Source organism: Cololabis saira, chromosome 18, assembly GCF_033807715.1.
Source record: "Cololabis saira isolate AMF1-May2022 chromosome 18, fColSai1.1, whole genome shotgun sequence".
Classification (NCBI taxonomy): domain Eukaryota; kingdom Metazoa; phylum Chordata; class Actinopteri; order Beloniformes; family Belonidae; genus Cololabis; species Cololabis saira.
Genome location: NC_084604.1, coordinates 13,755,108 through 13,779,406, shown reverse-complemented (window position 1 = coordinate 13,779,406; position 24,299 = coordinate 13,755,108). Strand labels below are relative to the sequence as shown.

Sequence of the window (24,299 nt, the reverse complement as noted above, 5' to 3'; positions counted from 1 at the left end):
TCCAATTTACTGCCAGCAATGCGGACCAAGGTGTGGGATTATGGCACCTCATAATCCCAGAGGACCCGCCACAGGGTCCCGCAAGGGACACAGACGAATGCCTTGTCCAGGTACACAAAGCACACCTAGACTGGCAGGGGGAACTCCCATGCCCCCTCCAGGACCCTATTGAAGGCGCCCAGTTGGTCCACCGTTCCACGACCAGAACAAAAAACAGACCGTTCCCCTTGGATTGAAGATTCAACTATGTGACGGACCCTCCTCTCCAGAACCCCTGAATAGACCTTACCAGGATGGCTGAGGAGTGTGATCTCTCTGTAGTTGGAGATCACCTTCCGATCCACCTTTCAGTCCCACCCCCGTCTGCCAATCCAGAGGCACTATCCCCAATGTCCCCAATGTTGAACAGGCGTGTCAACCGAGACAGCCCCTCAACATCCAAAGTCGTAACCCGTTCCTCTCCAGAGTCCTACTCCTGCAGAGAAGCAGGATTGAAGGGTTAAGGGGCTCTGGGGAAACCTCATCCATGCTTGTGGCCATGCCATCTACGAGCGTCTCAACCACCTCAGTGACCTCAGCCCCAGAAACAGGAGAGCCCATGTCTGAGTCCCCGGGCTCTGCTTCCTCAAAGGAAGGAAGCTGCGTCGGCAGGATCGAGGAGGTCTTCCAGTTATTCCTTCCACCGACTCACATCACCACTGGCTTCAGATTGGATGGTCGTTCCTCCCAATCCCGCCCTTCCAGTTCAAAAATATTAGTTTACAACATAATGGGTTTACTACTGGTTTCTCTATCTCAGACTATGGAGAAAACATATGAATTATTAGTAATTAACATTTGAGGAGGGAAAAAGTTTTGAACAATATGTTTCTTTGGGACATTAAACACACAACTGACTGTTAATGTAACTGGGACTTTTCATGTCAAACAATCTGTCTTTATTTTGTGTTCAACAGAGTCCTCTAGTGGTTCACACAAACACACACACATTTCCCCCCCGCCCCCAACCCACACACTACTTCTATGCAGAGACACACACAAGGAAGTGTGTTATTAAAGTGCTTTAAGCTGGTCTGCTCACAGAGCTTTCAGCTGATATCTGGAGGAGGCCAGACATACCTGCCTGTCTGCCACTCTAATACCCAGAAGTCTCTGCATGTGGGCCCAGAAAAGTGCACGTCTGTGTGCTTGAATCAATAATGTTGTTGAGTCATTAATATGTTTTACAAAGTTACCATGCAGCTACATTAAACTTCAATAACTCATGATGAAGATGCACACTGGTTTAAGAGTGAGAAAGTGGCGGCTTTGTCTGGAGTTTCAGGCAATAGAAAACTTCAGGTGGCGTTATTGCAGCGCTGTCCAGCTATTCATACACTAAATATGCCGGGAGGGTTCATCTGCAGCTTTAGAGGCCAATCAGCAAGTCTCTGTTTAACTGTGGTCAGATGTCTGTTGTTGTGTTAACTTGACTCTGAGTCATCTCAAAGGAATGTCAGATACAAATACCGCTGCGTGCACAGTGAACTTCTGTGAACTGCATTTCTGTCATGTGTATTAATGTATGCATGGCTTTTTTTTTAAATTCTTCTTAAATAGATACAGCATTCCTTAAGGGGAGTGATTAATCGCTCATTCTTCTGACTCTTGTGAGGTGTTGTTGTTATTATTATCAATGTTTTAATGTTTCAACCTTCATTGTAGAGAGCATAAAGGAAATACATCTGTCATTTTGTGATGGAGCTCCAACTGCAAAAACTACAAAACCCTAGGAACCGGTAAAGTGGGAGGTACAGGGAGTAAAATAGAGGGAAGGCTGTTGACTGCTGGGAGGAGACACGGTTTGTAGAATATAACTGGAGGAGCCTTTTGGGTGCAGTTTGAACATTAGAACAACTGAGAACTGGAAGTTATGTGAGATGAGTTTGTTTACGTGGGATAGATACTGTAACGGTTTGTGTACAACAGCCTAAACTAAATACTCTGCTCTGTCTTGTGGTTAAACACAATTTTCTGTCCAATTTAAGGCAAAATATTTCAAGACAGCTGATAAGATTATTTGACTGACGCCGTATGTAAAGCTTCACTGTTTCAGTGCCACAGCTGTCTTAAAGGAGTCTTACTGTATATCTTAAACTGCTATCTTGTGTGTTTGTTTTCCCATATCTTTCTTTAGGTTGTCATATCAGTTATCTACAATAGTTTACGTTCAAGTTCAATTGTAGGGTAATCATTAGTGTAATCTAGAGTTATGGCCGTGTATCGCATTATCACTGCTTATGTTTGAATGTGTAAACAGCCAATAACTTCCACACCCTTGAAACATCTTTGAAACTCCTCACCCACACGCTGGACGTGCCAAACGTCCAAGACACACACACACCTCACATCAGGTTACACTCGGTGTTGCATCGCAGCACTTGTAGTTTATTATAACTTCTGAGTGAGATTTTAATTGGTTGGGGGAATAATAACAATGATAATTTTCCTGCAAAAAAATAATGTAATGTAATTCAGTGAGCGTTTCAGATTTGCATAACCACTGTGACATCACAGATGTAGATCAGAGTGCAAATCCTGCATCAATCCTGCAAACAACATGAATACATGACTGAAAACAGTGTCATTATGTGACATCCTGAAGGTATTTTGACCAAAGTAATCAAGACCTTCCCTTGGACTCAATGGCTCAGATGACAATAGACTTTGTGATGACGCAGCTGAGCATACTGTTAATGGGAATCCCTACGATTGTTAGAAAGATTACAGTAATTAGTTAACATTGTCTAACGTTGTCTGATGTTGCAGCCCATATCCAACCGAGGACCGACTTTAAAGTGTCAGCTGAATGGTCCGACAATCAGTTAAGCAGAGCGGCTTTGTGGCTACCAAAGTCACACTAAAACATTTTAACAGATTTTTGAGCAGTGTACCACATAAAACTAGTTTGAGGTCAGTAAGTATTCATATATAATGCGCACCTGATTATAACGCGCGCTGACGGTTTTTGAGGAAAAATTCAGGATTTTAAGTGCCTTATAGTGCAAACATTACAGAAGTTGATTGATCATTTATCATTTCATACGTAAATCAGTTTACAATCAGTGCTGATTTCGCTGTCATCAACCAGTAGGTCTTCAAGGACATGACATCACATGTGTATATCAGGAAACTGATTTAAAAAAAAAGAGAACACTTACACAGCCACACCACACTATTTCCAAGCAGCAGGGTGGGGCAGTCCATAAAAATAGAGTATATGGCACCATATATGATCATCAGTTTTAATAGTTTCTGTGGGGGTAATGCTTTTATGCAAGTCTAAAGTTCAGTGGGTGATGCATAAACACAAATCATATCAGTTTATTGTCCTACTCAACAACATGGTTTATTCTGAATAATCTTTATACATGATCATACTTTTCCCCCTCTGCAAATAGATATCGTAGTGATGATGTTAGTTATTGTTTTATGATAATCACAGCTCCGCATGTATGACAGACTCAGTGTTTTGTTGTTACTTATTGAGCCAGTTGAATAAAGTATGTCACTATGTCATAGACGTTTTCTAAAATTGTCAGTGGTGTGCAAACCCTTTTCAAAGAATTTACATTGGTTAGTTTTCATGAACTAAAACCATTAGGAAACGTCAGGGAATAATAAACACAGCAATCCTGTCATAGAGGGGTTTAACACTTTTATGATGCTGCCGGTGTCAATGTCCTTTGTACTTTGGCCAAGTATATCATGGTAGGTGGTAAATGGTCCACGGCCGTGGTTACGATTCACTTTATTTGTATCGAGTCGAATCACAACAAATGTCATTTAGGCCTTTCACACAGAAATTTAACAAATGTAATACAGTCTAATTCAATCCAGTCATATCCCAATCAAATAAAATGTGTTAGCTTACATTCGCTTATAGTTCTGTTTCCTCCAGTTCATTGAAATTCAAATTTACATAAATACAGTTATTAAAAGTAGCCAAGGAAGCCCACAAACTGCTTCAGTTTGAGTCCCCTGATCCAGAGACGCCGACAGACGGTGGACCGGACCATCTCCCTTCTCCAGAAAGGAGTGTCCTCTTGAAACATTCCTCACTTGTGAGTGAACATATGTTTCATATCTTAACATTACTTTTGAATTGTGGTGCAAGAGAATTGTAAAAAAAAAAAAAAAAAGAGTAACCAATGAAACTGGCCGAAAAAAAAATATTTGCTACACTTTGAAAATAATTCAATAAAGTAATTAACATAATTAACATTCCAGGTGTCTTCCAGTCTTGCTATCAGTCAGTGTGTGGGCAATATCATATACCCCCTTACCGCTTCCCTTTGATGATGTGATCATCAGCAGGTTCCAGGACTTCTGCTGGAGGATTCCTGGAGGATTCCTGCTGCACAGCTGGGCAGATGCTGCTCCAGAGGGTCATCACCACACCAGATCAAGCACTTCTCAGATTTTGAAAGTGCAATCTAATTCTTTTTTTTTTATCTTGAAGGTTCACTGGCGATATTAACGCCTTCTTGTTAGCCGGAGCGAGAGCACTCGCAGCACTGGGCCCGAGTGAAACGCTTCACGTTTGATTTCAGTCTGCAGATACTTGATGATTTGAAGAAAACCACAAAGTTTGTTTCATTTTGAGAGCAGCAATAATCACAGTGACTTCAGTATCCCCATATTTCTTACATTGCTTATATATACAGTACATATATATATACAGTATATATACACAGTATTATGGCATGCCGTTCAGGAAATTAAAACCTCTCTTGTTCTATATGAATGGAAATAATGACAAGTGCATGACAAATGTACTTGATCTAACACGTTTTATTTATTCTTTATTTATGATTTTGACATTTTCCATATTTTGGCATTTGACACAAATCTGTCAGTGAGTGAGTGTTAGTAGTTTCACTGATTATTGTCATCCAAATAAGATTAAAAACAAATCCACATTGGAAACATGAAGGTTGACAAATGTTTTTGGTATCAACAGTGAAAAAATAAAGGGATACAAACAACACAACAGTCTCAGGGTTTGGGCAGGAAGAACCTCTTCTCATGATGAGCAGGACACAGCACTGTATGAACTCTACTGCCGCGTGGGACTCAGGAGCCCGGCCCCTTTTTGATAGTTTTAAGTGAGCAGATGTGCAGTGCAGGCAAAATATTTTGTTAAACCCATTTAGATATTCTCTTTTTCTGCACAGATTAGGGCGTGCAAACTGGTCTTATACATTTTCCATCTGCCAAACTGTCTATCAGCAAGTTGTTGCATATGACAGCAAGTGTGTTGTCACCCAATTTTTATTTTTTCCTACTTAATGCAAATATTTGTAAACAAACAAATGTCCATGGTTATTTAAGGTTGATAATTTCTTTGGAATTTGACTGGTATTTGTGTCTTTTTCATTACCAGTGGTGTTTATTGCCCTGTGATTGATAGTGCAGAAACAGATGTCTTTAAAAAATTAATTTAGGATATATAGAATATAGAGCTGTGGGAACATAGACACACTCCTGCACAACCAGTACACTTGATTTCAGTCAGCAGGTCAGAATGCTTGTCTGTGATTTCCAGACACATTTATAAGGCTAATGTATGTTCTCAGGAAGGGTGTAAGAATTTATCTGCCATTATAAGGCAACACAAGCTGAATACAGTTTCATCACAAGGATAAGGTCCTCTTTGTTGGCATTCTTGTTTACAAGCCTCCACTGCTTCCTGAGAGACCTCTTTCAGGTGATCTTGTCCTCCAAATAGACGAGGGATGGTGTACATAAGAATTGGACGTCCACTTGGAGCTACTGCATTTCTGCTGTTGCGGATAATGTGGGTATTCCACAAATGCGCACCTTGCTGCAGCTCTTCCTGTAGAAGAAAATACCAGTAAGAACATGCAGACATATGCTCTCTTATGGACACACACACACACACACACACACACACACACACACACACACACACACACACACACACACACACACACACACACACACACACACACACACACACACACACACACACACACACACACACACACACACGGCTACCTTTAACAACTATACTGGGGCCTAAAGCTTAAATCTGTGCACTTTGTAATATTGTTTTAAAAGTGCTAAATAGTTGACAGATTACTTGGCAGATGTTGGGCTGTATGTATGGGATAAACAGTTTATAAATAGCCCAATAACTGTTGATTGTTTTGACGTAACGTTAGATGTGGTTTCTTGTATAAATTGGGTCATTCTGGTTGAATGTAGGTTCAGTTCGGTTCATACAGAGGACCTGAAGCAGCAGCATCTCTTTTTCCTGGTAATTGTTGTAACTGCACCGGTGTTATACCGAGTTTTGCATCCCTGCTAGAATTGCGTCACCGCGCGGCAACTCAACCCCTTAACACTCAGTAATGACGGTAACCCTGGCTGGCTGACTAAGTTAACTAGGTTATACTAGCTGCATGACTGAGCCTTGACAGCAGTGAAATAGAGTTTTTACAAGAAGTTTTCTACACTTACATGTTCTTGTTCCATGCGTGAGAGGAACTCTTCTGGTACACCGCGATTTCGTAGAAAGCTCAACAGTGGAGTAACTTTATCCATGTTTTGGGTCATGGTGATGCCAGTTCACAACCGGAACATGTCACAGAGACTCAGCTCGGCCCGACTCCAGCCAAAACAACAAACGTATCACGTGATTAATAGTACATAAACGTGAAACGTTTATTGTTCTAACAATCAGCAGCAAATATGATGTACAAGATGGCGGTAATGATGACGTCAGTCAAGGTTCATTCAATATATTCAAAGATGATTCAATATATTTGGGGTTCATTCAATATATTCAAGGTTCATTCAATATATTCAAAGTTGATTCAATATATTTGGGGTTCATTCAATATATTCAAATTTGATTCAATATATTCGGGGTTCATTCAATATATTCAAATTTGATTCAATATATTCAGGGTTCATTCAATATATCCGGGGTTCATTCAATATATTCGGAGTTTCATTCAATATATTCAAATATTAATTTCCTGAACGGCATGCCATATATACTATATATATATATATATATATATATATATATATATATACATATATATATATATATATATATATATATATATACACATATATACAAATATGTATATAATTGTAGATGGGACGCAAGGTCTCCCATCTGTAGGTGGAGTAAAAAGAAAATAAAGCAATGCAGTCTGATCATCTTATTGGTCAAAATATCTTTAATGACTCAGAGAGGAGGAAGTAAAGCTGTTATGACCAATTTAAAGATAAAAGATTTGTCCATGCAACCCTTCCCCGACTGAACCTTGCAGGCTGCGTGTGTGTGCGTGTGATGGGTGGACTTTAACCACAGATGTTCACAGTAGGCTATATCCGTTTACCAGAAACCCTTTCAGCAGACAGAGCCTCCTCTCACTTCAAACCTCAGCAACTACACACTTCTATTTTTCCCAATATTTTGAGAGTCGGTTGAGTTTTTTTTTTTGTTTTGTTATTGTTATATTATTATCATTATACATTTTTAAAAGCAGCCATGATCAGCCGGAACTTCAAGAACGTGCTGGTGGTCTCCGTTGGGTTCCTGTCCCTGTTCACGGCATATGGAGGCCTACAGAGTTTACAGGTAGGTGAAAGAGCTGCAGTCAGCAGGAAAAACACTGCTATTGATCAAAAACACCAAAAGGTCTGAGCTCTGTTTAAGAGGTGCTTTATAGAGTGAGATATTCACATTACCACTTACTACGTAAAGTAATACATAGTGTCGAAGATGGTGAAAACATAAGTTATGGATACATTGATTCCTTGAAAAGTTCAATATTTATAATGAGGCAATTAAAGATGCAAGACAGACTCACACAGACTAGGAACTGACCGTAAGAACAATCCTGAAGTTGTATTATTCCCGCTCCTATAATCTCAGCCAGGGAGACTTCTGTTGCCAAATGTGAACATTTTTCAGTCCAATTCACAAATAAAATAGCTGCTATTCAGTCAAGCCTCGTACGATATCAGAGCTTGGATTTTAAGTTCCCAGAAAGCCTTTTTTTCACGTGAGGAAACCCTGAAGAATTTTGTCCTGGTTGATGCCGAGATGCTAAGTGAAGTCGTCTATCTAACGAAGCCTGCTGGCCGCAGCACCGAGTCAAAGAAATCAAGTAGAAGAACCTGGTTGTCATTCTGGACTTACAGTATAATGCCCGTATCAACAGTCACCAGGAAGGCTTTTTATCACCTGGAAAACCTCTCCGGAGTCATGTCGTTTCTCTCTCCAGACTTTGGTTAATGCTTTTATTACATGCAGACTGGATTATTGACATGCTCTTTTTTCTGGTTTTACTGTGAAACATACTTCAAAATTCAGCGGCTCAGTTTGTTGACTAATATTGCCCCAGTTGTAAAGTCTCTGCACGGGCTACCTGTTTCCGTTAGAATGGATCTTAAGATCCTTTTACCAGATTATAAAACTCTTAATAGATTTGAATTACATTTTGTGAGCCTCTTGGATTCTCAGGTCTTCTGGTGGAACATTTTAACCATAGACTAAAAAATTATGATAAAAAAACAACCTTCTTTTACTATTGTGAGGACCTGAGAGCAGCTGGAGGTCTCAGGACTCATCTTTTTAATTTAACTTTTAATTAACTGTTTGCTATTCTTAATCTAGGATTTAAGAATATTTTTGACTTTTATTGTGATTTATTTACATACACATATATGTATGAGTGTATACATTTATTTTAAAGAAAAGGATTATACAAATAAAGTTTGATTGACAGATTTAATTAATCATTTAAGTAGTAAAAAAGTTGCAAATGAAGTGAATTTCCTTCTTTAAGTGATACATTTAAGACCACTTTTAGTACTAAATAATGTGTCATTTACATTTTTTTCTGTCTTACATCACTTTCTGTATAAAAACCTTAGACATTAAAGTTACGATCATTTTATTTCCTTTATAATGATTTTGCATTTACACTCAGCATACACATATATATATATATATATATATATATATATATATATATATATATATATATATATATATATATACACATATATATATATATATATATATATATATATATATATACACATATATATACACATATATATATATATATATATATATATATACACACATATATATTTGTATGTACATGTCTATTTACATACAGACTTTACTAACTTTCTCAGAACTACAAATTTGCGGTAAATTACAATTTTAATTTACTGCAATTTCAAATAGTTTTTTCCAGTTCGAGAGAATCCAAGAGAAGAATCAGGACCGGCTGTATTTTGAACGGTAACTTCTTTCTTGTACAGAGCAGTCTGAATGCAGAGGAGGGGATGGGTGTAACCTCACTGAGTGTGATCTATGCCGCCATCATCGTCTCCTCCATGTTCCTGCCTCCCCTCATGATCAAGAACCTGGGCTGTAAATGGACCATTGTCGCTGGGATGGCCTGTTACGTCTCATACTCTTTTGGAAATCTTTACCCTGGATGGTAATACTGACATTCATGTGGGCTGTCTTAGCGGTTTGTTTGTTTTTAACAGCTAGTTATTGGATTATTCTGGTACGTTTTAAAGTCTAGATGTTGATTAAACTCAAATTGAAATCAGTTTATCATAACTTTGAGTTTGTTTGTGTGTTTAATTTAAAGGGGACCTATTATGAAAAACACGTTTTTTATTGCTTTAACATATATAAAGTGGTCTCCCCTCAGCCTGCCAACTCAGAGAAGGAGGAAAGCAACCAAATTCTGCAGTGTCTGTACAGCCGCCCGGATGAGCCATCCAGTGTGATGTGGCTTCTACGAGCCGTTCAGATTCTGCTCCCTTTCGTTACGCAACGACGGGAGCGATGCGTGAAACCACCGCACAACTAACTCTGGCCGGAACAACAACAACAACTCAGCCGGCCGGAGCTTCTGCCATTTTTTCGTAGCGGTGTATCGCGTCATTCAGGCAGCCAATCAGCACAGTGCCTCATTATCATAGCCCCGCCCACTCAGAATCCTGCATAGATAATGAGGTTAGAGACTGGGAAGATAAAGACATGGCTCAGAGGCTGAATTTCTAATTTATTTAGCAAAAACAATCAAAAGCTTGTTTTTAAGACATTCAAGGCCTGTTTAAAATAGGTATTAGATGCACTAATAGGTCCCCTTTAAATAAGGCACATTTAATAGGTGACAGCGTCAGAATCTAAATCGTGTTTGTTGAAATTTTGGTTTGAAACAATCTCAGATGTCTGGAACTCATAAAATGAAATTAAAACCAAAAAATGTGACGAGCACGGCCTAATAGATCTATCAAGTGTAGATGAATTCTGGTCTGCTGTCTCACACAGGTACACCCTCATGCCCACCTCGGTGATCCTGGGTTTGGGCGGCTCCCCTCTGTGGTCGGCTAAATGCACATACCTGACCATCTCTGGGAACCTGCAAGCCGCCAAAGACGGCAAAAAGGGTTCTGACGTGATCAACAGTTACTTTGGCATCTTCTTTTTCATCTTCCAGTCGTCTGCCGTGTGGGGGAACCTCATGTCGTCGCTCATCTTTGGACAGGACACCAATATAGGTGGGCAGAACTGAAACTGAAATATACAGAGGAGCATGTTGGAAGCTCAGTGGTAAAGTTGTAAACTTGTTTCCACTTTTGATAGATTATGCAGGCAGGTATAATTTGATGAAACCACGCCAGGAGTGGTTTAACTTCTCTCTCGCTGGGCTGAATTAAAGGTCCAGATGTCTGTTAGCTGTCCATGGGTGGTTCTAGGTGTGGGCTCACGCAGGCTTTGGCCCCAGGTGAAACCTTACTGATGCTCATGTCCCATCTGTTATAATGTTTAGAAAATATTCACAACAGATAGAATTAAATTTACTTTGAAACATAGTTTAAAAAAAAAAAAAAGCAAAAGTGTATTTGCTTAGGAAGGAAAAACATCAGAAGGTGTAGAAGGACACAAACTTCTCGTTTTTTACGGCATTCAGTTCAGTCAGTGGGAGGGTGGAGAGAGGGTGGGGTGCATGGATGATACTGCCAGGTTGACTTCATAGTACAGTTTTAAAACTCTTATCAGGCTCTACAGGGGCGGGCCCTTGCTGACTTGCTGCCTATGCGTCTACCCATAAATTAATCATTTTACTCTGCCAACAACATGTCTGTTATTCTTTCCAGAAACCCAGAATTTGACCCACCGTGCAATTTTTAAATTAACAGCTATCAATATTACAACAATTGTTATGCATAACGCGGATAGGCTACATTCTATTTACTAAATCCAGTTTTTGAGCCCAGTCAATGACCTCATTCAATGCATTACAGATATCAAGTATTGGATGGCAACAAACTTTTTACAGCTAAATGAAGAAAAAAACAGAGATTCTTTTAATTGGTCCAAGTGCTCTGAGGTAACATATTCTCCCTTTATTAACTACTCTGTCAGTAAAACCTTGTGAACTTGTCAAAAACTTGGGTGTTATGTTAGATGCTGATCTTGACTTCCAGAAACACATATAGCTAATGTCTCCAGGACTGCCTTCTATCATCTTAGAAATATATCTAAAGTAAGATGCTTTCTGTCACAATCAGACTCTGAAAAGTTGGTTCATGCCTTTATCTCCGGTAGATTAGATTATTGCAATGCACTTTTTGCAGGACTGACAAAGCAAGTGTTACATAAACTCCAGCTTATTCAAAATGCTGCAGCCAGAATTCTAACCAAAACCAAGATGTATGAACACATCACTCCTGTTTTATCCTCTCTTCACTGGCTCCCTGTTAAACAAAGAGTAGATTTTAAAGTACTTCTTATTGTCTTTAAATCTATGAATGGCTTAGCTCCCTCCTACATGGTTGACATGCTGACTGAATACATACCGGACAGATCCCTTAGATCATCAAATAAGAGTCTTCTCATCATACCTAGAATTAACACTAGATCTGCTCATGGTGCTTTCAGTCACTACTACACTCTCTGCAGGAACTAAGGTCTGCTCCAACAGTGCCCACTTTCAAAAGCAGACTAAAAACTTACCTTTTTGCACAGGCGTTTGACTAAACTCTACATGATTGGCTGGGTGATCCCACTTTTGATAAAATGGAATTATGGTTGTTATTATTGTTTTTTCTCTTGTCATACTTCCTTGTTATCTATTTCTTTTATTGTAAACTTGTAATTTTGTTTGTTTGTTTGTTTATGTATTTTGAGCACATTGAGTCCATGCTCATAATGTGAAATGTGCTTTATAAATAAATTTGCCTTTGCCTTTGCCTTTGATTGTGACAGCTGACATCCCCGAGGAGATCCTGCAGACCTGCGGAGCCGCCGACTGTGGTCTGAACGTGTCGGCGAGCGGTACCTCCACCAGACCCACGCAGGAGCTGGTGTGGACGCTCGTCGGCTGCTACATCGGTACCACCACAGTCCACCGTCCCAACACATCCATGCCATTTCCTGACGCTGATCCTAACTTTTCATAAGTGAGAAGAAACGTCCATGGTCAGCGTGTGCTTTGTCTCGTGCTAGGCGTGGGTGTGCTGGCCATGCTCATCGTGGCGATCTTCCTGGACAACATTGACCAGGAGCAGACCAGCCAGTTCCGGGAGAACCGGGAACCGTTCTGCCACACGTTCCTGGCCACGTTCCGGCTCCTGAAGGACTGGAGGCTCCTCACGCTCATCCCCCTCACCATGTACAGCGGCTTCGAGCAGAGCTTCCTCTCCGGGGAGTACACCAAGGTGGGGCTGGAGGGGGTGGAGGGTGGTCTAGATGGAGGGGTGGATGGTGTTTGGATGGTGGTCTAGATCAGTGGTCCTCACTCCTGGTCCTCGAGAGCCGCTGTCCTGCATGTTTTTGATGTTTCCCTGCATCAACACACCTGATTCTAATTAGTGGTCATCACCAATCTTTCCTCCAGGTCTGCACAGTTCTGTTGGTGACACATCTGTATCAGGGTTTACTGGAGCAGGGAAACATCAAAAACATGCAGGACAGCGGCTCTCGAGGACCAGGAGTGAGGACCACTGGTCTAGAGGGAGGGGGTGGATGGTGGTCTAAATGGAGAAGGTGGATGGCGTTTGGATGGTGGTCTACATGGAGGGGGTGGATGGTGGTCTAGATCAGGGGTTCCCAACCTTTTTTGTGCCGAGGACCAGCAGAAGTATAAACAAAAAGCTCAGGGACCGGTTGACAATTTATGTCAATTTTAATAAACATTTTAGAAAAAAACAATGCATTTTAAAATGCAGGCTATCATTGTTTTACTAACTTTACAATGGTTTCAGGTGCATATATTTATCCACCAACAGGTGGCGACTCGTTTTACAAAAATAACAGCCTATTTCAATTGCCAGACCGCCGCGACATTTTGCCAGCTGCTTTTTCCCCCAAAAGTTCGAGGTAGATGTCTTTTGCAGCGGGCAGTATTAGCTCCTCTCCAATTGTAAAGGGCTTTTTAGCTTTTGCAATCCGGTGAGCAACGAGATATGAAGCCCTCGTTGCAGCGACGTTAGCTGATGCTGTGGCCTTTAAAACTTGCTTCTGCAAATCTAACTCACGTTTTTTCCTTTCGAAAAAATCCACTGGTTTGTCTTTGAGAGAAGGATGTTTTGTATTTAAGTGTCTTTGAAGCTTGGTTGGGTTCATTGCTTCGTTGGCGAGTGTTTCAACAAATCCATATTTTATATACATAATGTCGTACTAAAAAATCAAGGACAAGCACAGTGATCAGTCAGTATAGACATGAATCCATAAATAAATAAACCTCTGTCCATTATTTTTCATTTTTTAAGGACAGGCAATTGTGTGATATAAAAAATAAATGATAAAATAAAATAAAACGTCTTCTCCATCAAGTGGGTAAATTGGTTCTGGATGGCAGGACGTACTCTGGGTTGAACTGGTATGTTCAAACCCGTCACCATCAACCATGGAGAGCCTCAAATCACAGATCAGCTGCAGTATTGATCAGTGAGCGCAGTCGTCTGGTGCAGGAACACGTCTGCTTCTTGGCTCTTCATCGGTCTGCATGCATTTAATTTAAAATACTTTTGTCAGGCACAGTCAGGCATAACGTTAAAGCTCTCTTTTAAAGCCAAAATACGCTTAATATCTTACCAAGGCGAGTCCGTTTCGTTCAACTGTCCGAGGTGCTTTCTCTTCAATTGCTCGTGCATTACCAACATGCTACCGTGATAAGCAAGGTCTGCAGACCTTGCAAGTCTTCTTTTTATAAGCCGTATCCAGGCTAAAATGCTCCCGAACTTTTGAAGTTTTGTTACCCGCAGCTGCACTGAGACGCAAAAAAAAAAAAAAAAAAAAAAAAAGCTGCGCTGAGCTGTCGTGCAGCGCGGCTCTCGGCAGGTTGTATGAGGTGAAGGGTGAGGTGAAGTTAAGTGAGATGCCTCACTCCATTGGGAAAAAAACGTCTGGTGACAATTGCCGACAATTTTGATTATCGCTTTTTGTCGACAACGTTGACGAATCGTTGCAGCCCTAATTATGATCGGAACACAAGCCAATTTCACGGCCCAGTAGGAACAGCTCTACGGCCCGGTACCGGTCCGGGGACCGGGGGTTGGGAATCACGGGTCTAGATGGAGGGGTGGATGGTGGTCTAGATGGAGGGGTGGATGGTGGTCTAGATGGAGGGGTGGATGGTGGTGTAGATGGAGGGGTGGATGGTGGTCTAGATGGAGGGGTGGATGGTGGTCTAGATGGAGGGGTGGATGGTGTTTGGATGGTGGTGTAGATGGAGGGGTGGATGGTGGTCTAGATGGAGGGGTGGATGGTGGTCTAGATGGAGGGGTGGATGGTGGTCTAGATGGAGGGGTGGATGGTGGTCTAGATGGAGGGGTGGATGGTGGTCTAGATGGAGGGGTGGATGGTGGTCTAGATGGAGGGGTGGATGGTGGTCTAGATGGAGGAGTGGATGGTGGTCTAGATGGAGGAGTGGATGGTGGTCTAGATGGAGGGGTGGAGGGTGGTCTAGATAGAGGGGTGGATGGTGGTCTAGATGGAGGGGTGGATGGTGGTGTAGATGGAGGGGTGGATGGTGTTTGGATGGTGGTGTAGATGGAGGGGTGGATGGTGGTGTAGATGGAGGGGTGGATGGTGTTTGGATGGTGGTGTAGATGGAGGGGTGGATGGTGGTGTAGATGGAGGGGTGGATGGTGGTGTAGATGGAGGGGTGGATGGTGGTGTAGATGGAGGGGTGGATGGTGTTTGGATGGTGGTGTAGATGGAGGGGTAGATGGTGGTCTAGATGGAGGGGTGGATGGTGGTCTAGATGGAGGGGTGGATGGTGGTCTAGATGGAGGGGTGGATGGTGTTTGGATGGTGGTGTAGATGGAGGGGTAGATGGTGGTCTAAATGGAGGGGTGGATGGTGTTTGGATGGTGGTGTAGATGGAGGGGTAGATGGTGGTCTAGATGGAGGGGTGGATGGTGGTCTAGATGGAGGGGTGGATGGTGTTTGGATGGTGGTGTAGATGGAGGGGTAGATGGTGGTCTAAATGGAGGGGTGGATGGTGTTTGGATGGTGGTGTAGATGGAGGGGTAGATGGTGGTCTAGATGGAGGGGTGGATGGTGTTTGGATGGTGGTGTAGATGGAGGGGTGGATGGTGGTGTAGATGGAGGGGTGGATGGGGTTTAGTTCACATGATAGGAAGCGTGCGATCGTTAAAGAGGGGTGTCTTCTTCTGAATTCGTGACTAATGTCCTCAGAAGAAAATTAGCTGGAAATAATCGTCATATTTTAGGATTACCATGATGATAGTCATGTTTTATTGTTGCAGAACTATGTGACCTGCGCTTTGGGAATCCACTTCGTTGGATTCGTGATGATGTGTTTTGGAGCTTCAAATTCTCTTTTCTCCTTCCTGTTTGGGAAAATTGCTCGGTACTCTGGGCGAGCCCCGCTCTTCTTTCTGGGTAAAACCTCCTACAGTTACAAAGAGATAAGATTTACATTTAATGTAGAAGATAATTTATCCTCCAGCTTGGACATCATTCACATTTTAATATTTACCTGCTCATTTTCAGCTGCTGCGGCCAACTTTGCGTGCATAATCGCTCTCTTGTACTGGAGGCCTCATCCTGACCAGCTGCCCATCTTTTTTGTGTTTCCTGCACTGTGGGGTATGGCAGACGCGATCTGGCAAACTCAGACTAACGGTGAGAGCATTCTGTAACCCCCTTTCATGCACAATATATCACCATTATACCCATAATTCACTGCTTCACTGCTTACACGAAGATCCAGGTACATGATACTACACAAGAACAAATATAAATGTTGACGTAGTCATGCTTTTTCACAACAGATTACATAGTTACAACTATTGGATATTCATGGTCAACAGGTTTGGTTATAGAGGAAAACAAAAATCAAAAGAACCCCAATATTTTTCAAGGTTTCGCTCATCAACTGGATTTATCCTTTTTGTTTAGGTTTAAGAGAGCCAGGTTTGTGTATTTTCTGCATCTTAAAGAGGAAATAAGTACAGACAACATCAGAACTTTGAATTTCTTGGCGTGAAGAGCAAGGGCGCAAGTCTCGGCTGGACACCTATGGAGACAATGTTCTCCAATAGTTCATACAACCACTAGAAGGAGGAGTACTTTGAATGCTTGCAGTGCACCATAATTCAGAGCTACATTCACAAGTGTTACATAGAACTACAGGCCAAAACCAAACCTTACAGTATCTTAACAATTAACAGATGCCGCTTCAAGCGGTTTTCGGTTAAGGGTTTGCAGGGGTCTGGAGTGGACCACCACATGCGCGTTCAAGTCAAACGAGCCAGTATTTGAGATGAAGGAAATGGGCACAATGTGCTGTGCACTAAACATGAGCCATCCGAGAGGACTATTCAGACTTTTAACCAGCAAAAAAACAAAAAGTCCAAATTTCAGTGCGTGTGATGGTCTGGGGTTGCATCAGTGTCCTTGGCGAGGGTCGTTTCCCTTCTGTGAGCACAGAAAAGCACACTGTTTTTTTTTTTTGTTTTTAATATTATTTATCCCGATTCTTTCCCCATTATATCACCCACAGTGTTGTGCAAGTTCATTCTTCTCATGAACTAGTTCAAAGTTCAGTTCACATAGTTTAAAAATGAACAGTTCACGTTCATAGTTCACCATTTTCATTTTGAACTAGTTCAAATTCAGTTTATTTCAATATTTTTAGGTGAGAAGTACGGATGAAACGCCCCCCTATCCTAAAACTGTTCCCCGTATACCAGTGGTCTCCAACCCTGGTCCTCAGGACCTCCTGTCCTGCATGTTTTAGATGTTTCCCTGCTTCATCACCCTGATTAAAATGACTGTCATTAACAGACTTGTGCAGACCTGGATGACAAGCTGATGACGGCCATTAATTAGAATCAGGTGTGATGATGCAAGGAAACATCTCTAAAACATGCAGGACGGGGGTCCTGAGGACCAGGGTTGGAGACCCTGCTGTATACAATCATGTATTCTCCTAGTGGCTTTTCAACTCAGAGGCTGTAAATCTCCAACAATGTAGTCCATTATCAGTGTGTCTACCTGTTGCTGGGAAATCAACCCCCTGAAGGTGCAGCAGTGGGAATGGGGTCGTTCGGGGCTGTTGGGTCTTCCCTGATGACTTTTTTTGATTGTCAAGGACTTGCAGATATTTTCTCACACTGGACGGATGCTTTAACTCCACATGACGTTTCAAATGTGAAGTTGACGAGGCAGACGCTCAGACTTGTTTTCTCAGCGCAGGTGGACATAATTTGCACAGAAAGGTTAGATTTTTACCGTCCGACTCTTTGGGAGACGATGTGTAAAATTCTGGCAGATAATGATAAGCGGATCATCATCTGACGGCTCGCTGACGCTGCGTCTGCATCGTCTCTCTCTTCACTAGTCATGTAAAGATGCACCGGGCTCGGGCCACCGTTTCCATGGAGCTGGTGCCCGTTGCTATGCTAGTGTGAGCTGCATTGTGGGTAATGTAGTGTGAAGTTGTCGTCTCGTCGAGTATTTTAAATATGCACGCCGCCCGCTGGTGAAATGTATTCTGTAATTGGACCTAAACAGTGACGCTGAAACTCACATAATCTGAACAGTTCAAATTTTCAGTTCGTGACCTGCAGATCTGAACAAGTTCACGTTCAAGTTCTTTATTTGCAAATATGTTGCGTTCAGTTCAACGTTCTTACAGTTATGAACGTGTTCAATGAACACGTTCATTTGAACGCGTTCGTGCACAACACTGATCACCCAGTGCTCTATCTAAGTGACAGTCCTGGGCATTGCTCCCCTCTACCAACCCCGGGAGGCCCGCACTGAGCTCAGGTCTCACACACTGATGTTTGAGAGCTAAATACGCCACAGTCAAAATAACATATTGTCCGGGGACGTCCACGCATGTCCACGCATGTCTCGACCGATGCAGGGCAATACGTCAAGTACAGTATAGACACGTTTTTGAGCCGTTTCCGCTCTACTTCCTGAAGTCCTCCCGTCAATGCAATCCACTTCCGTTCTGGCGGACTAGCATTGTGCCGAGTGCCGACATAGCTCTGTCAAAGAGGATATAGCAACTACATGGATATTTCAAAGGAACGACGTGTGCGGTGGTTGGTTGTAAGAACTTGAGAAAGCCCCTGAACGAGTGGTTAGATGGAGAGTGCTACGACCACAAACCAGCAACGAAGAGGCAATGTCCATGCGCTCCGTTGTTGACTTTTTTTCGCAAGCCTGATACCGACTCAGAATCAAGGACCTGGCTGAAGGTATTGAAGCTAAAAAAAACACCCTGCAACATTTTTGTCTGTTCGCATCACTTTGTTGACAAAAAACCAACAAAGGATAATCCTTTCCCTGAGTTGTGGTTGGGTTACAATCGCTCTCCCCAGCCAAAGAGGCGTAAACTCACCCGGCGGATCTGCTGCCTCCCCCCAGAGAAACAAACACTTGAATCTGAGGGTAAGTTCAGCAACTTTAGCTATGAAGCTGACAATACTGTTACTCATGAAGAAGTTGTCATACACTAACATTGCTATTGGTATTTTGCTAAGGCAGTTGATGGTTTTGGAGATGGAACAAACAATGCCCACCATAGCTACATTAATTGTGTGTATGTGTGTGTGTTAGTCTACATCATAAATACAATGCAATGTAGCAGCCTGTTGTGATGATGATTGTGTGTGCGTGTGCTTGTGTGTGTGCTTGTGTGCTGTACGTTATGCTGGGCGGCGGCGTCATGTTCTCCTCCCAGTTCCTCACTGAATTCGGGTGGGGGAGAGTAACGCCATCTCCAGTCAAAGTAGTAGAACCGTGTTCCCCCTGCAATGACATAGTTGTCGACATTAAAAGCTCACGAGCAGCGAGTCTTTGCTTTAGGGCTAGCGTCCACGCCACTGTGTTTACACCGGTAGACGCTGCGCAAATCACTTACGGCGGAAATTAAATGCATTTGTGTAGCGTAATGGCTGCGCCCAGGTCTTGGCGCATAAAACTTGTCTATAAGTGAAGAGGGTGAGGTACAACATCTGGCCTGCCTGCAGTCCCGACCCGTCCCCAGTAGAGCACGTGTGGGATTTTGAAATGGAAATATAAAAACAACAACCCCAAACTGTTGCACACTTGAAACTTACAATAACAACAGAAACACATCATCACTGGACATCATCAGTGCCAGAAGGCCTTTTAAAGGCATTGTGACATAATTTTTAACATGCTTTTAACACTATTAAAAGTCTTGGCCAATATCCCTCAAATGTGTCTAAAAAGGTGTAACAAGCAAAACTTCCCTCCAGTACTCCATGCCTGGCTTTTTTATGACGGTGTTTTTTGCACAGTGAAAAACGCGTCCTTTTCCCCCTTTCCTGTCAATCATTGCCCCACTCCTCCTCCCAACCCCCCCATCCTCCACTCCTCCTCTCCCCCAAACTCCCCGCCCCCCTCAGATGAACGAAAACTTAGTTTTTTTCCTCACAGCATCTCACGCTGCCATAGCAACACCGAAGGACACGGCAATAGTTTTTATTTATTCCAAAACTTTTTTTTATATATACAATGGCGGCTAATGCGCATTTATTCGACCCCGAATCAGATCCCGAAGTAGATCTTTTACTTCAAGATAGTCCACAACAAGTTCGTCCACGACGCACACAGCAGACAGTGGATCAATGGTATGTGATTTTGTCTTGCACACCGTCCACGGGCTGAGCCTCGATCAGAAGGACTCAGGCCCCCGACCGACACCGGGCAAGCGGTCTTCCGTACGCCCACCGCTCGGACGGGGATTCGGCGCTGAGCTCTTCCCTCTTCGCTCGCCGCTACTGAGGGAATCCTTGTTAGTTTCTTTTCCTCCGCTTAGTAATATGCTTAAATTCAGCGGGTTGTCTCGTCTGATCTGAGGTCGTAGGCGGAAAAAAAAGGAGAGCGCGGGTGGAGAGGAGAGACTTAGACGTCTCTCTCCCTCCAGCCCGCGGCTCAGTGCTCGGGTGATTTGTCTTGTGGGCGGAGAGAAGATAGGTGATGGGCAGGGAGCTGGGTGGAGGGGGCGGTGATTTAGCGGACCTATACGTATAGGTCCGCCACCCAACCAGATGCGCCGTTTTTGCATAATTATGCGGAAACTCCCAGAAAGCACACAATACACCGAATGTTAAAAGTTCGTTTTTTTTGGGTGTAATTGATGTCAAGACACCCAACAAAACACAAAAAATCAAGAAAAATGTGTTTTTCATGTCACAATCCCTTTAAGAGTCCTGGGAAGGAATGGCAGCATTATGATGTCATGAGTTGACACACTTTGCAGAGAATAAAGTCCATGTAAAAGACACTGAGTTGAAGCTCTTTATGGTTCAATGTTGTAAAAATCTGAATGCTGGACAGAATATAAGATGATCTCTGCTGCAAAGACAAATGTTGTTTGACCTTCATTAGCTCCTCAGAAGCTGATGAAGGTCAACAGACTGCTGCTCGTCGCTCATTTGCATCGTCTAATTTCAACTGTTGTCTGAACACCCGAGACGGAAATACCTACAAAGGCTGCTCTTTTCCTTCTTGTAACGTTCACACTCTTTCTTTCGCAGCTCTGTACGGAGTCCTCTTCCCAAGGCACAAAGAGGCAGCGTTTGCCAACTACAGGATGTGGGAGTCCCTGGGTTTCGTCATTGCCTTTGCCTACAGCACATTTCTGTGCCTGGAATACAAACTATACATCCTGCTCGCTGTTCTGGTGCTGACCATCATCACTTACCCCATAGTGGAGTACTACGAGCACAAGCACCCCACAGAGCCCATCGAAGACGCACTCTACCAAAGACACGCTGAAACCAGCAACACAAAGATAGATGAGATCATCGCCCAGACATATATGTAAACATATCCCCAGTGATTGCCTTCACATTAGCTAAGCTGCTAATCAGTGGTTCTTTTTCTTTTTGTACATTTATTAATCATCATGTATTAAAACCGTCACAATTAAATGTAAATATGTTAATATTTCAAGGACTGCTTTGTCGATTATAAATCTTTTGACAGTGTCTCGCTGTAAATGTATTCCTTGTTTGGATGGGAGGGGCCTATTCTGCAGCTGGTCTATTATAACCAGTTAGCTTTAGCAGCTAATCATAAACATGACCATTAACCATCCCCATTTTACAAAGAACAGTGAAAATGAAGGCAAGGTTGCAGACACGAACACTACCAGCTTCAGGCCCTTGTTCCTGGTACTGAAGTATTGAGATAATTGTTTTAAGTTGTCGCAACATTTTTCTTTTAAGAAGTATTTAACTTTTTTGAATATTTGTTTTTGATGCACATGAGATATCTTTTAGCTACTTTACTAGCAAGATTACATCACATCAAAATAGTACAGAACTTCACTAGACTAGTACAGAACTAGACTAGGACTAGTAAAGCTGGGACAGTTCTGCCTCTTAGATTACACAACCCTAACGGAAACGGTTTCAAAATTAAAGCCCACAACACACTGTCTTGATATTCTGCCTTCAAACGTTTTTAAAACAGTTTTTAACTGCATAGCTCCGGATGTATTGCAGATAATAAATACTTCTCTTCAAACAGGCCAGTTTTCCCAGGCCTTGAAAACTGCAGTAATAAAACCTCTTCTAAAAAAAATCTAATCTGGATGCTACAACACTTACTATAGGCCAATATCAAATCTGCCATTTTTGGGGAAAATCATTGAAATTGAAAATCATCTGTTAGTTCCTATGAAGCTCCCAGACCCCTGAGGTTCATCTGGATCTGGTTTGTTGTGGTTCCCAAGAACCAGAACCAAGCAAGGTGAGGCAGCGTTCAGTTATTCTGCTCCTCACCGGTGGAACAAACTTCCTGTAGACCTGAGGTCTGCTCCAACTGTCAGCTCCTTTAAATCAGGCCTGAAAACATTACTGTTTACTGAAGCGTACTCTTAAATTAAATACTTACCTGCTGTACTCTACTGCCCTTATTTTTAAACAACTTGTGCTTTTTATTATTTTACCTCTTTTCTTATCATTTTATTTCATCCATCCATCCATCCATCCATTATCTATACCCGCTTTATCCTTTGCAGGGTCACGGGGGTCTGCTGGAGCCTATCCCAGCTATTTTCAGGCGAGAGGCAGGGGTTACATTTCATTTATTTGTTATTTAAGCGTACTCTTAAATCAGCAACTTGTGCTTTTTATTATTTTAACTTCTTTTCTCATAATTTTATTTCATTTTATTTGTTATTTACTGTCTAATTATGTCTTGCTGCTTTTAATGTCGATGTAAAGCACTTTGAATTACCTTGTGTTGAATTGTGCTATATAAATACACTTGCCTTGCCTAGGTTAGTACAGGACTAGACTAGTTTTTTTTTTTTAAACAAAACTAAAAAACAAGTAATCATTGATTTAAGCAAAAATACAGAAGCACTGCCTGAAAAAGTAAGAACATCATATGATTCATCCAGTAACTTAAACAAGCTCCTGCCAGCAATTCCTTTAACTAATCTTATATCTTATAAACATCCCTCTGCAAGATTACTATCGGTTGTATTTGTTGGGTCCTGCCACACTAGTTCTTTTATTTTTAAGCCTCTCTCTTTTGTAAAGTTGCTGTTTTTTTCCAGGTCGAGCTTTACCTGTGGACGTCACATGACACTGTCACCCTTAAATCTAGAAGAATTTAGTTTAACAGATAATGTCATGGTGGACTCAAAACATGCAAGATGCATAAAATGAGTCCAAATCATCACTCCTCCACCGCTGTGCCTGCCAGCCGGTACGAGATTTTGGTGCCGATCTGCTGGTTTTCACCAAAATTGGCCTCCAACACTCCCCTTTTAGTCTCAATGTGCAAAAAGTCAAAATTCCAGTGTGTGTGATGGTCTGGGGTTGCATCAGTGTCCTTGGCGAGGGTCGTTTCCCTTCTGTGAGCACAGAAAAGCACACTGATGTTTTTTTGTTTTTTTTTTAAATATTTTTATCCCGATTTTTTTCCCCATTATATCACCCACAGTGTTGTGCAAGTTCATGCTTCTCATGAACTAGTTCAAAGTTCAGTTCACATAGTTTAGAAATGAACAGTTCACGTTCATAGTTCACCATTTTCATTTTGAACTAGTTCAAATTCAGTTCATTTCAATATTTTTAGGTGAGAAGTACAGATGAAACGCCCCCCTATCCTAAAACTGTTCACCGTATACCAGTGGTCTCCAACCCTGGTCCTCAGGACCTCCTGTCCTGCATGTTTTAGATATTTCCCTGCTTCAGCACCCTGATAAAAATGACTGTCATTAACAGACTTGTGCAGACCTGGATGACAAGCTGATGACGACCATTAATTAGAATCAGGTGTGATGGTGCAAGGAAACATCTCTAAAACATGCAGGACGGGGGTCCTGAGGACCAGGGTTGGAGACCCTGCTGTCTACAATCATGTATTCTCGTAGTGGCTTTTCAACTTTACTCAGAGGCTGTAAATCTCCAACAATGTAGTCCATTATCAGTGTGTCTACCTGTTGCTGGGAAATCAACCCCCTGAAGGTGCAGCAGTGGGAATGGGGTCGTTCGGGTCTTCTTGGTCTTTCCTGATGACTTTTTTTGATTGTCAAGGACTTGCAGATATTTTCTCACACTGGACGGATGCTTTAACTCCACATGACGTTTCAAATGTGAAGTTGACGAGGCAGACGCTCAGACTTGTTTTCTCAGCGCAGGTGGACATAATTTGCACAGAAAGGTTAGATTTTTACCGTCGGACTCTTTAAGAGACG

General features: G+C 42.1%; 1 protein-coding gene across 1 annotated transcript; it reads left to right on the top strand.

Moving 5' to 3' along the window:
• Window positions 1-7,343: 7,343 nt before the first annotated feature.
• Window positions 7,344-21,573, top strand: unc93a (unc-93 homolog A). The gene is made up of 8 exons (XM_061746734.1): window positions 7,344-7,660; window positions 9,361-9,542; window positions 10,391-10,620; window positions 12,332-12,457; window positions 12,572-12,783; window positions 15,841-15,976; window positions 16,088-16,219; window positions 21,121-21,573. The coding sequence occupies exons 1-8, from the start codon at window positions 7,571-7,573 to the stop codon at window positions 21,408-21,410; spliced, it is 1,398 nt and encodes a 465-aa protein (XP_061602718.1). The 5' UTR covers window positions 7,344-7,570; the 3' UTR covers window positions 21,411-21,573.
• The last annotated feature ends 2,726 nt before the right edge of the window (window positions 21,574-24,299 follow it).

Coding starts and splice junctions, on each gene's coding strand:
- unc93a (XM_061746734.1), top strand. CDS start 7,571: ATGATCAGCCGGAACTTCAAGAACGTGCTGGTGGTCTCCGTTGGGTTC. Junction 10,621..12,331: donor TGGACAGGACACCAATATAG/GTGGGCAGAACT, acceptor TGATTGTGACAG/CTGACATCCCCGAGGAGATC. Junction 16,220..21,120: donor CTGGCAAACTCAGACTAACG/GTGAGAGCATTC, acceptor TTTCTTTCGCAG/CTCTGTACGGAGTCCTCTTC.